At 33.8% G+C, this 13,186-nt stretch overlaps 2 protein-coding genes across 3 annotated transcripts; both read left to right on the forward strand.

Moving 5' to 3' along the window:
• Positions 1-108: 108 nt before the first annotated feature.
• LOC137818481 (cyclase-associated protein 1) lies at positions 109-5,222 on the forward strand. 2 transcript variants are annotated; one of them, XM_068621973.1, is made up of 11 exons: positions 109-782; positions 1,028-1,377; positions 1,900-2,068; positions 2,143-2,207; positions 2,619-2,919; positions 2,998-3,145; positions 3,259-3,368; positions 3,461-3,516; positions 3,612-3,668; positions 3,893-4,036; positions 4,726-5,222. In XM_068621973.1, exons 2-11 carry the CDS (start codon positions 1,096-1,098, stop codon positions 4,810-4,812), a joined length of 1,419 nt encoding a protein of 472 aa, XP_068478074.1. In that variant the 5' UTR covers positions 109-782; positions 1,028-1,095; the 3' UTR covers positions 4,813-5,222. The 2 variants fall into 2 exon arrangements, with proteins under 2 accessions (XP_068478074.1, XP_068478158.1); XM_068622057.1 differs by having other exon boundaries at positions 109-378.
• Positions 5,223-8,364: 3,142 nt separating this feature from the next.
• LOC137818603 (glucan endo-1,3-beta-glucosidase 7) lies at positions 8,365-12,667 on the forward strand. Its single transcript, XM_068622160.1, has 5 exons — positions 8,365-8,641; positions 9,253-9,917; positions 11,317-11,649; positions 11,860-12,142; positions 12,396-12,667. Exons 1-5 carry the CDS (start codon positions 8,581-8,583, stop codon positions 12,431-12,433), a joined length of 1,380 nt encoding a protein of 459 aa, XP_068478261.1. The 5' UTR covers positions 8,365-8,580; the 3' UTR covers positions 12,434-12,667.
• Positions 12,668-13,186: the final 519 nt, after the last annotated feature.

A 13,186-nucleotide genomic window follows, 5' to 3' on the forward strand; every position in this document is an offset into this window, starting at 1 on the left:
TCTGATTCATACCAATTATTACCCCTGCACAATGCATGAGCTGTCGGGGCAGGTATTGATCTTCTTTCAGTACTGAACATCATATGCATAACGACACCAAGTGTTGGTACACTTTCGTTAGCTTGTGTTTTGTTTGCATTGTCTAGATAAGAGAATGATGCTACGTACAATTCTAGCTCAATTACGTCTTATTGTTTACTTGTGTGTTTGGTTTTCTGTCTCGTGTGCCACCTAACGTGTCTCTGCAGAAGCAATAACAGTGCATAATCTCAATGTGTAACCAAACATGGATTATAATGCAAAACCAAAACTAGTGATTTAATCCGTATTGTGATAGAAGAAGAAATGTGCTCTATGCTCAAGTGAATAACGCGTAGTGTAAGAACATTCTTTTGTTTTGTTTTGTAAGAACATAATATCCTTGCTGAAAATGAGTGAAACTCATCAACATTTTAATTTACAGAAATATACTTTCATTTGGGTTGCTTGATTTTTTTTTTCTATGGTAGAGCCCACTTATGATTTGTCATCATCGGATCAAGACCTAGATTTGTGCCTTCTGCTAAGGAAGGCAAATTCTCCATGCACCTCAATGGGTTTTTCCTCATCTCCATATAGTTTTTAAATACTAAATTTACCATATATGTTAAAGTTTTAAATTGAGTGGGTGAGTTGTTCTTCATTTTGAAGGTTCTGATTCATTATGGTGGATGTTTCTGATTCATTACAGTGGATGTTTCTGGGTGTGTCGTTTTTCACTTTGAAGATTTTAATTCACTGTGGTGGGTATTTGTGGATGGTTCTTGGTAGTTGGCTGTTGAAAGCTTGCGTTTTTTATTTTTCGTTTTCTTTTTGTACTAAGTGTGTGATAGTACGAATTTTCGCTCATTTACTTTTACTTATCTAATTATCTAAAAAGATTGGACTAGAGAAAATGACACGTGGGGGCAATAATTCCCTCCTCTCCTTTCGCATTATTATTATTTTTTTATTATTATTATATATTTTAGTTTTTCTTTTTAAAAAGGTTAACGGTTCAAGCACCATCTCAGAGGGTAGTGCCAGATCTGTGCCATTTCTTCGAACCACAGAGGCATGGACGAGAAGCTCGTACAGCGGTTAGAATCGGCGGTGTCGCGCTTAGAGTCGCTCTCCGCCGGATTCCACCCATCCGCCTCGCCGGCCAGCGCCGTCGACGCTTCCGATGCGGCGCTCGATCCGTCCGTCGTTGCGTTCGCCGATCTGATCGACCAGTACGTCACTAGGTTTTCCCGCGCTGCGGAGGCTATCGGAGGACAGGTCTTGGATGTATCGAAACTTGTGCGGGAAGCTTTCGATGTTCAGAAAGAGCTTTTGATTAAGCTCAAACTAACACAGGTTCGTCATTGCTCTATCATTTTTTTTTCCCGTGTCGCCATGAGTGTTTGTTTTGGTGCGGGATTAACGAGTTTGGATGTTTGCATTGTGTGCGATAAAATTGACGTGTCTAAAAAATAGTGAGAATATTGATGGAATAGAGTGTGATACCGATTTTTGAACGAAATGTGGTGGCTTTCTCTGTCGTATTTTTTATGGGAGTTTTGTGTATGTATTTAAATTAAATCTCTGGTTGTTATTGTGGATTCGATGCATGTTTTACCTGTCATGGCTGACAAAAGGTGGAGGTTCCGTGTTCCCTGGGGTATTTGAGTTTACAATAGCTTGTGAAGCGAAATTCCGAATCAATTGCTCTTATAAATGAAATAAAAGGTTTACCGCCAAGAAAAATCGAATTGAGTTTGTAGAAAAGGGAGCACATATAGTTGCTCGTGCTGTAAGGTTTTATTTTTTGGACTGTATGTCACTAGTGTTTGTAAATACTGACTGAGTTAGTATCTCTCGTCATCATTTATTGTGCAGAAGCCTGACCTCGCTGGGTTTGGTGAATTTCTGAAACCATTGAATGAAGTGATCACGAAAGCTAACAAATTGACAGAAGGAAGGAGATCTGATTTTTTTAATCACTTGAAGGCTGCTGCTGACAGTCTATCAGCTCTAGCATGGATTGCATATAGAGGGAAGGATTGCGGTAAGTGATAAATGATTCTTTTATTGGATGAATATTTATCCTTCAGTCTCTTATGTTTCTTTTGTTTTTTCAAGGTATGAGCATGCCAATTGCGCATGTGGAAGAAAGCTGGCAAATGGCTGAGTTTTACAGCAACAAGGTATTCTTGATGCCTGTCAGAATCTTATTAATTTGTCTTGGATATAAAGGAGTCCCCGCAAGTGATCTTCCCTGATAATTTTAGCAATTTGTACTATATCCTTGCATTTAAAAAGTTTCAGTTTTACTTTGAAATAAAATGTATAGGTGTAGTTACTTGCTGAGTTACATGAGCTTAAATGATGAGAAGGGAAATGAGTTACGATCAGCAACCTTAATGTTTATATATGCTTTAGGCTCAGAAATTTGATTTTAAATGTCTCATTTACCATTTACTTTTGGCAACATTTACTTGTGGAATCCGGTGTATTGATCAGGCACTAGCCTATTAGTCTTATTTGTTGCACTTCCTATCTCATATTGCCTGCTATTTCATGGGTCAAGGATAATGATCTTGCCTTAATCTATTTAGGTGCTTGTAGAGTACAGAAACAAAGACCCAAATCATGTTGAATGGGCAAAAGCTCTCAAAGAGTTGTATCTACCTGGATTGAGAGATTATGTCAAGAGCTTTCATCCTTTAGGCCCTGTTTGGAGTCCAACAGGAAAAGTATTTGCTCCAAAAAAAGCTTCTGCTCCTGCTGCACCTGCCGCCCCTCCCCCTCCAACTGCTTCTCTCTTTAGTTCTGAATCATCTCAGGCTTCATCTTCTAAGCCTAAAGCAGGGATGTCAGCTGTTTTTCAGGAAATCAGTGCAGGAAATGTCACTTCAGGTAGCTTGTTCTTACTCTTACATTCTTGATTGAACATTCAGCAATCAACATCTATGAATTATAAATTTTATCTAATAGGTTTGAAAAAGGTTACGGCTGATATGAAGACTAAGAATCGCACAGATAGAACTGGAGTTGTTGGCACTATTGAAAGAGAAAGTCATGCAACTTCACGTGTGCCTTCTAAAGCAGGACCTCCAAAATTTGAACTTCAAATGGGCCGCAAGTAGGTTTATATGTGTGTTTGAGTCTTTTGGTTACTATGTATATAGAAATGAATACCAATAATTTCACTATTCCATCTCCCTAACCCAACCCAACTAATCTCTGCGAATGCAGATGGGTTGTTGAGAATCAAATTGAGAATAAAGATTTGGTCATTGGAGAGTGTGATGCAAAACAGTCTGTATATATTTATGGATGCAAAAACTCCGTTTTGCAGATTCCAGGTAGTTCTTTCATTTTTTTACTTATTTGGTATCGAACTTATCACTTAGTGAAAAGGTTACAAGTGACTAAATCACTTCTAAATACTTTGCAGGCAAGGTCAACAATATAACTATTGACAAATGCTCAAAGATGGGAGTTGTATTTAAGGTCTGTGAAACATGAGAATTTGATATTTAACAATATTAGAAATGTAATCTATTTATTGAGAGATGAAAAATCATTTTTTTTGTCTTAATATGTAGGATGTTGTTGCAGCATTTGAGATTGTAAACAGTAATGGGGTTGAGGTTCAATGCCAGGTACCTAGACTCCATTTTCTATTTTTCCCCTCAATGCATAACGTCTTCCAATGCTGTTGGCATGTTTGGTTGAATATCATATTATTCTTCCCAGTAAATATTTTAATAGCTGTACCGATCTTACTAATGATATAACTTATAAGATGCACATGATAAGGGTTTAAAATTAATACTATATAAATACTTCATACGTCAAAACTGATTCAGTTATACTCCTGCTATAGGGTGCAGCTCCTACAATTTCAGTGGACAACACTTCTGGCTGCCAGCTATATCTGAGCAAGGACTCTTTACAAGCAACCATAACTACAGCAAAGTCAAGCGAGATCAATGTCTTGGTTCCTGGTGCTGAAACTGATGGTGATTGGGTATGTTTTAGTTTTCCTCTTCTATATTTGATGTTGGAAAGTTTGATTCCACATCATCTGAGCAAAAACTCGTTAAAGAGTTGTATTTCCTCTAATTTCTTGTAGATAATTTTGATGTTTTAATAATTGAAAATTAAATACTAGAGTCTGTTTTTGTGATTGTTATCGATGCTGTTTACTAGAACTTAGAAAATAGCAGTGTGTGGCGACCAGACCCAAAAATGCTCTAGTGGGATGATTACCAGCTTAAATATTATTATAGGAACTAAATAATTTTTAAATTAAAGAAAGTGGGATGTTACAACACACAATCACCGTCAAGCTCGAGCAATAATAACACAGGAATAAAGTTAAAAATTAAAGATGGTGAAAAATAAAATAGAATGCAGTAGATAAAAATCAGGACAGTGTGAATTGTGAGGTATGAAGGAAGAAGAAACAGCTTACCAAAAAACAACATTATAGCGTGTGATATTGACTACTTATAGAAGTTGGTTTGCTCCCACCTCAACTGTGCATGGCGATCTGAATTTGCTTACCTATCCTCACGTCTCATACAGCGGTGGATGAATCCATCCATATTTAGAATCTTATTTAAAATTTGTAAAAATGTTAAACTGGATGCATGATCTTGGTAAAGTGGACTAAGTCAAGTGATCTACAAATTTTAACCACGTCATCTGTTTCAGGTGGAGCATTCTTTGCCACAACAATACATTCATGTGTTCAAGGATGGGCATTTTGAAACAACTTCTGCTTCTCATTCTGGAGGTTAAATTGACTCGCAAGTTGAAGTTTCTATTTATTTTGGAATGCTGTGGGAGAGGCTTCAATTTGTTGTTTCGTTAATTCATTTACAAATACAATCATATGAATAGGTTTACCATATACTTGTTGCTTATGCTAGCGGTTTTTCCATGGGTTTATTGAACCATTGGAATCCTCCCAACGATTTTTGGTTTTGATAGTTTGCTTCTTCTTGAGCATGTTTCTGTCCTAAGTTGCATCATGCAATCGGGTTTTAGCTTTCAGAGGACCTTTACAATCTGAATATCTTGGTTTGTTCTGGTGTCTTGCGTATTTTGAGCGTAGAGCAATGATGATGTATTTGTTCATTCGGAAAGGTATTTGTTCTCCCAGTTTGTAATGAGAAATGAGTTATGGACGTTCTTGGTTTTTCTTCTTATATGTTGGTCAATACTTAAAACCGTGTCTCAAGTTTGTTGGAACTTTATAGTCTTATCTAAAAGGTTAAACAAGGATAATGCAACAAATTGTTTTTTCTTTTATTATCTTATTTGTAATTTTACCATAACATGTTAATCAACAGTTAATAATTTATGTTGTCTGTCATCTTCTTGGAACTGAGTATGAAAACGCATGCGGAGCTTGTGACGATTTTAACGTGACTTTATATGTTCGTTTCTAAAGACGAATAGAAAAGTAGTAAAGTTACATTTCAAGGCTCACAAACTTTTCCTTTTTAAGTATACATTATTTTAATGTAATTAGAAATTACAAAAAGATGTCAACTCTTTGACTTTTGACTCTTCTTCCAAATTCATTGATTAATTAATGTCTAGGTTTTTTCATATTTTTTTTTATCATGTCGGTTATTATATTCTTTCCTCCTATTTTTAACATCTTATTGTTTCCTTACATCCTTTCAAAGTCCACGTAAATTGATACATGAAACAAATTAAATCAGTTTTCATTTAGTTTTATCACATTTTATCACTTTCCCCCCCTTTGCAATTTTACTGTATCGTGTTTAGTATGTGTACTGCTATAGGCTCAACTGCTAAATTCATGTCTCAGCACATATGATTGGGCCGACTGATAATGTTCATATTCAGGTGAGTCAACCGACATTCTCGGTCCATTAACGCTCAAATCAAGGTCAACAAAGTTAAATCATCATTAGAAATCAAGCAATACACTTCTAAGCACGATCTTTCTCACTAATTAGGCCCAATAAGGTAAACACATTAAAATAATATAAATAACGCATATTTCAAGAAACAAGGTACGTCATTAATTATTGTACACCTCTGAGTGTTGAACGTCCTTTGCTAACTTGAACGTCGGAGTGCCTTCAGGTACCTCCATTCGGCGTTCTACTCAGAGACTGAGCGATCAGGCGATCGGAACCTGAAAGAGTAGCATGAAGACTGAAGGAGTAAGTTGAAGTGTGAGTTGATCTACCGACAGGAAGAAGGAAGACGAAATCAGTCAACATTTCTCTAAGTCTCTCATCTCCCTAGCAAGAACAATATGTAATGATTAATTTGTAACCGTGAATTGTGGGTTAATATCTCATATTTCGTATTCCTTTTATTTTAAATAACTGATAATCTATTTTTGTTGTGTGACCACCTTATTTTGTGAAAAAAGTGGAAGAATAATATAATGTTCACGTCAAATATAAATTCCTTTATATCTGTATTAAATTTTTATAAATAATACAATATATAAAAAAAAATTCTGTATTTATATTTTTAAGTAACTTCTAATCCTTTTTTTGCTTAGATAAAATAATTTATTCCATTATATGCAATTTTTTTTGAGTAATTTATTTTCATTTCAGATAATATTTAAATTCATCGATTTTTCTTAAAAAAAATATAAATTGTCCATCGTTTAAGTTTAGATTTAACATTTAAACATGTCAGTTTGAGGAATAGTATGTAAAATTCACTTAAGAATCGAAGTGCTCTCTAAGAAATGTCCTATTATTGAGAAAGAACACATGATGCCTTTTACTAAAACTAGTGAATATCACAGTAACTTATGCCACTTTCTTTCAAATAAAAGTTATTTATATTCCTTGTTCGTGTTATTGATTTTGTATGACGTAATTATTAATTCTTGTTCTAACTGTATAATTTGCTTAAAGTTTTTCTCTCACTTTATATGCAGGTTTCAGTATAATCTTGACACTTTTTTAAAGAGTCTTCTATAATCTCCTTATGAAAATTTTCTTTACGAGCATCACAGCTTATTCTTCTTTATTTCTTTACTCCTTTTGTTTTTTCTTTTTGGGTCGAAAAGTTGAAACTTCTGTGTAGTCTTGTAGGAGGAACCTTTTATCTGGTTCAAAGGAGCATGCGGATTCGAAGCTTTGTGCGAAACCAGCTCAAAACCACAAATCCCGAATATTTTTACCTCTTTTCGCCCTTCTCTCTCTATTTTTCCTTTTATGTTCTTGCCTATTTAATAAATACTACTGGTCTTTATAATAATAATAATAAAAAAGACATAATACACAATCTCAACATTTTACATTCTTCGTATAACCATACAAGTTTAGGGAAAAATTAAACTAATAAAATCAAACTAGCCTGTGAAACTGCACATCCTCATAATTTCCAACATTCAAATAGTGTAACTTCCACATAAATATTTCTACATTTACTACCGAAAATGGAACACCCGTAAACATGCAAACACTTGACATCTCATTCTACATCTCATATTAACTAGTAATGTTATTAAGCAGATAGATAATATTATGTAGTAATCACACTAAAATCATAACTAGGTGATAATTTAAACTCAATTGAGTTATAACATCTTAAAGACCGAAAACCACAGCTATACATAGAAAGTTTGGAAAAGATAATGAAACTTTGATCTTCGGACCTACAATACTCATATTCTTAGTGTTATAACAAATATTCCTAAAAAAATCGAAAAAATAAGATTGTTTAGATTGAAGATAAAAAAAATTGGGAGAACGAAACAAGTAAGAACGTTATGTCCTTATAGTAGTAACTAAGAACACTACATATACTAAAAGTAATGTGTTTGTCATCGAACGGGATTGGAACCAAGAGAACGATTCTCCTTCCTTCTCAGTCGGTTGGTCTGTTCTCCTTCCTCTTCGTACTCCTATTGCCTCTCTGCCTCTCGTCCTTGTGAACTCCAAACTTGGATGGTACCTGCAAAAGACACTCTAACGCTCAAGTGAGATTTTGGTATTCGTCACTATGTGTATTCGGTGTATAATGAAAACATACCTAATTCTTGGAATTTGTGCTTATTTATATGATTATCATGAACCCTTTGTTATTGGGTCAGATTAAGGATATGAACTGTAGTTAGGAACATATTACCTAGTGTTTAATTGTTGATTAACCTTGTTAATCTTCTTAAGATATGATAGTGTCGGTCAGCCTTCATTGGACATTTGGCTTCATCGTTCGATTCTGACGGGTAGAGTGTCAAAGTTGTATCCTGGAATTTCTAACAAAGTTTTATTTTAAATTAAAAACAAAATAACATTATATTAAGGTTAAAGATATCTATTAATACATGTTATTTTAAGTAGGTTTTTTAAAAACAATCTCTTTCTATAGTTAGAAATTCATCTTTACATCCTTATCAGCGTGGCTTTGATGTGATATATTTTTCTTTTTCCCTGCTTTTTTGTTTCTGAGTACGTTGGTTTTAGCTTTCATTTTCATGTTCCCTTCGTAATAACATATTCTCGAACTACAATCTCAAGAGAATAGTGGAAACTGAACTCTTCATCCAAAACCACCATGGCTTCACATTCATTCCTCCTCCAACTTTCCCTCATCATCACTGCACTCCACACTGCTGGTATGTTCTCTATTTCCATACCCCTTTTAAATTTTTCTTTCTTTTTCATTTTGTTTCAAACTTCTTGGGAAAATCTATGAACATTGTCAATGAACAAGGTGTTTTCAAGTGCAACCCAAGTTTCTTGCGTTTCTCAAGCACCACAACACAACCCTTCTCTCAAAGTTGGATTTTTAAACTGTTTTATGATTCGAGTGTTATTCTCGATTTGAAATATAAACATTTTATAGTGTATAACATGTTATAAACCTCACTTGTAACTAGTTTAAATTGAGTTAAGTTTAAACTCTATTTTTTCCTATAATATCGGATTGAAAAATATTATAAAAATTAAACATAAAAAAAAATTAGTAAAAATATATATTTCATACTATATAAGTCTACGTAAATGGTGGAATTAGATTTTGTAAAATTGAATAACATCATTTCTTAACATATTTAGCTACGTGATCTCACTTAAAAGATTATAATGTATTAGTTAGTCAATAAATTTAGCTATGAACATGATTTTTGCTTCACACATTCTGCAGTCATTAGTTAATACGTTTTTAGAGAAATATATAAAATTTATTTTATCATTGTTTTTTACTTAATCTTCTTCTTCTTTGCAGTTTCGCAACCCTTCATCGGCGTGAACTACGGCCAGGTCGCCGACGACCTTCCGGCGCCGGAGGTCTCGGCAGAGCTTCTCAAGTCAACGACCGTCGGAAAAGTCCGCCTTTACGGTGCGGATCCGGCGATCATAAAGGCGCTAGCGAACTCCGGGATTGGAATCGTCATCGGGGTGGCCAACGGCGACATTCCGAGTTTGGCCTCTGATCCTGACTCGGCGACTCAGTGGGTCAACGCGAACGTGTTGCCACATTACCCCGAAAGCAACATCACTCTGATCGCCGTCGGCAACGAGATCATAAAGTCCGGCGACGATGGCCTCGCCTCGCAGCTTCTCCCGGCGATGCAAAATGTCCAGAATGCCCTCAACTCGGCCTCACTCGGTGGCAAAATAAAAGTTTCGACGGTGCACTCTATGGCCGTGTTGACTCAGTCGGAGCCTCCCTCGGCCGGGTCGTTCGACCCGGCTTTGATGGATATCCTCCAACCGTTGGTAGCTTTTCTGAAGAATAACGAGTCACCTTTCGCCATCAACCCATACCCGTTCTTCGCTTACCAGAGCGACCCGAGACCCGAAACACTCGCATTCTGTCTATTTCAACCAAATTCGGGTCGGGTCGATCAGGGTAACGGGAATGTTTATTCCAACATGTTGGACGCTCAGGTCAGCAATTTATTTTTCCTTTATTATTTTAATAAATTTGTCACCACAAACTGTACTCACAATCACCACATTTTATTAAATTTATATTTCCACTTTTTTACTACACAGATATTTGTTAAATTACATAATAATAATAATATATTCGGAATAACACATATTCATGATTTGAAATAGATTAAAATAATGTATTATTTTGTGTAATTTCCCCAAAAAATGCAGGAAATACGAATGTAAATTGTGGCACATATTCTCCACGTATCCACCTACATGCATGCTACATGCACCAAAATTTTAAAATTTAAAATCTTTTTATGAATTGGTATTTAAGTGTAAAGAGTCTGCTTTTACAAAATATTCCTCAATATTTTACCTTTATTCCATCGTGTACGACACTAGTATCAAATAATTTTTTTTTCCTTTTTTTAATATTTTAACAAAAAATTATATACACATTTCTATGGCATATCAGAATTCCAACTTAATATTCTTTTTTTAACTTTGGTCACTGATGCGAATAAAATTCACTTTTATATTCCACCTCATGCAGCTTCACTTTGATGTAACTAAAATCATCTTTTTAATTATCACTTTGAAATGTGCCAAATTTGAAATGTTTGATTTGATGGCAAGTGTGATTATTTAGCTCTCATCATAACTTATGATCCAACTTCCAAGTCTTCTACCTTTTCAATGGATTACTAACTCTGTTTTTGCTTTCGATAATAAACACAACATAAATATCAGTAATAAAAAAGTGCATGAAATTAAGAAGATTTTGATATTTTATTTTTACAACATTTTTTAGTACTTCTTTTTTCATAAACGGAGAATACAAAAGGAGTGAGGCCATTTAGGTTTGAAAAAATATACTTCAAGTATTCATTGAATATTAAATAAAAGAGTGTTCAAAAACCTATCTCCTTTTTTTTTCTTTTATCTATAATATATAATAAAAAATTCTTTAATTAAGTCTATATTTTTAAAATCATATTTTTTTTTAATTTAAAAGGGACAGGTTAACTTCTCATTTAAAAAGTAATCGTATAATTTTCTAATTTTAATATTTTTAAAAATTATGTTTTTATACTTTTAAAAAATTAGAATATTTAATATAATAGAATGTTACTTTATATTTATAAGTGTGATGTTCATGAGATGATATACATTTTACTAAAAAAATAATTTTCTTTTCAGTTATAATCTGATACAAGATTCTGAATATATAAACATTTTGACTATGTAAACTGCCAATGATCTAGTTTTTGTTCCATTGCAATGTTCTTTTGATTTTTGGTGGCAGTATTATGCAAGTGGTGCCTAATACTACAGTATAGTTCATTGATGTTTTGGGAGTATTCATGATTGGTGTACTGATTTTTGTTCCATATGTTGAGCATAGGTGGATGCTGTGCAGAGTGGTTTGAGCAGTATGGGGATGGAGGACATGGAGATTGTGATTGCTGAGACAGGATGGCCCTCTCGTGGGGACACTAATGAAGTAGGAGCCACTCTTGAAAACGCCAGGGCCTATAATGGAAACCTCATTGCACACCTTAGATCAATGGTTGGGACTCCTTCCATGCCTGGCAAATCTGTTGACACATTCATTTTTGCACTCTATGATGAGGATTTGAAGCCTGGTCCAGCATCTGAGAGAGCATTTGGCCTGTTCAAAACTGATCTTACCATGTCATATGATGTTGGTCTAGACAACTCTGCCTCAAGCCACAAGGTCAAGGAAGAAATTAATCAACAAATTGCTATTATTGATAAACTAACACTGATATTATCAGTAACTAATATGATTTATAAGTTGGTGTAATGTGAAATATCTTCTTCTTCTTGTAATTCTAACAAATATGTCACATGCATACATACTTTTTGATACTTTAGGATGAATTTCAATCCATTTTTGGTAACATGCTAATTTGTCTTTCCACAGAATCCACCAACTGGTCCTGTTACTCCAGCTCCCAAAAGGGAAACAGAATGGTGCATCCCAAAAGTGGAAGTGAGTGAAGCCCAATTGCAGACAAATGTTGATTATATCTGTGGTAGCCAAGTTATAGATTGTGGACCAATTCAACCAGGAGGAGCTTGTTATGAACCTAACACGGTCTTATCTCATGCTGCCTTTGCTATGAATCTCTACTACCAGAAGGTTGGAAGAAATCCATGGAACTGTGATTTCTCTCAAACAGCAATGCTTACATCTCAAAATCCAAGTAAGTTTTATAACCCATTTTTCTGGAATCTATATGCCTAGTTCTATTCTATTCTATATATATATCCACTAAATGTCATGCACAAAATAAATTTTCAATCTAGAGTACATAATAGTTAAGCGTTTAAAAAACAGAAATTGAAGTAGGTTAGAGTTTTTTGCATTTTGCTGAGTTTGTTCTTGTTTCTAACCATTGGTATACATGTAGATTCCTGTGTGTTAGTTATCTAACTTGATTTTCCTCCAACTTGTAGGTTACAGTGCTTGTGTTTATCCTGGTGAAAGTACCTGAATTGTCTATTAAAAATTTTATTTACACTAGAATTGGATTAACGAATAAGGGTCAATAATTTGGCTTTCATGGCATTTTAATTTATATGGGTTCAACGAATCAGTTGTAAATTGATGCCAATCCGTTCTTTATGCCTGGTATCTCTCTGTTTTAGTAACCAGAACTTCAATTTCCAAAGCAAGATGCACATTACATTAATTTAGTTAATAAACGTCACAGTCCACAGTTTTGTTCCTTTCGGTTCTTTTACGTTTTATATATATATATATATATATATATATATATATATATATATATATATATATATATGATTTTAAATCTTACTTTAAAATAAATTTATATATATTTATAATTTTTTTTGCCGTTTAATATTCACACAATACGAAATTAAATAATTCAATTATTGAGTTAAAATGATTATAAAGTTTACTAAATTTATAAAATTTTATATAAATTAAGAACAACTTCAAGGATTCAATGGTAAGATTATTTAATCATGTATTCTTTCTAAAGTTATTATTAAGTGGTGTAAATGTAAACAAAAAAAAATTGAGATTCAATCATAAATTATATGGGTAACAGATAATATTTAACGTTATACTTTTGTATACACTTTTTTTTAATTATATTTAAGAATGTAGTTAAGTTAATTAACTAACAGGTAATTTTTACGGATAAAAAAATGACTTAATTTTATTTTACTTCGATGTCTCTTTAACTATATTCTACATCAATACTCATCCTAATTAACTT

This window comes from Phaseolus vulgaris, chromosome 11 (genome assembly GCF_000499845.2).
Source record: "Phaseolus vulgaris cultivar G19833 chromosome 11, P. vulgaris v2.0, whole genome shotgun sequence".
Lineage (NCBI taxonomy): Eukaryota > Viridiplantae > Streptophyta > Magnoliopsida > Fabales > Fabaceae > Phaseolus > Phaseolus vulgaris.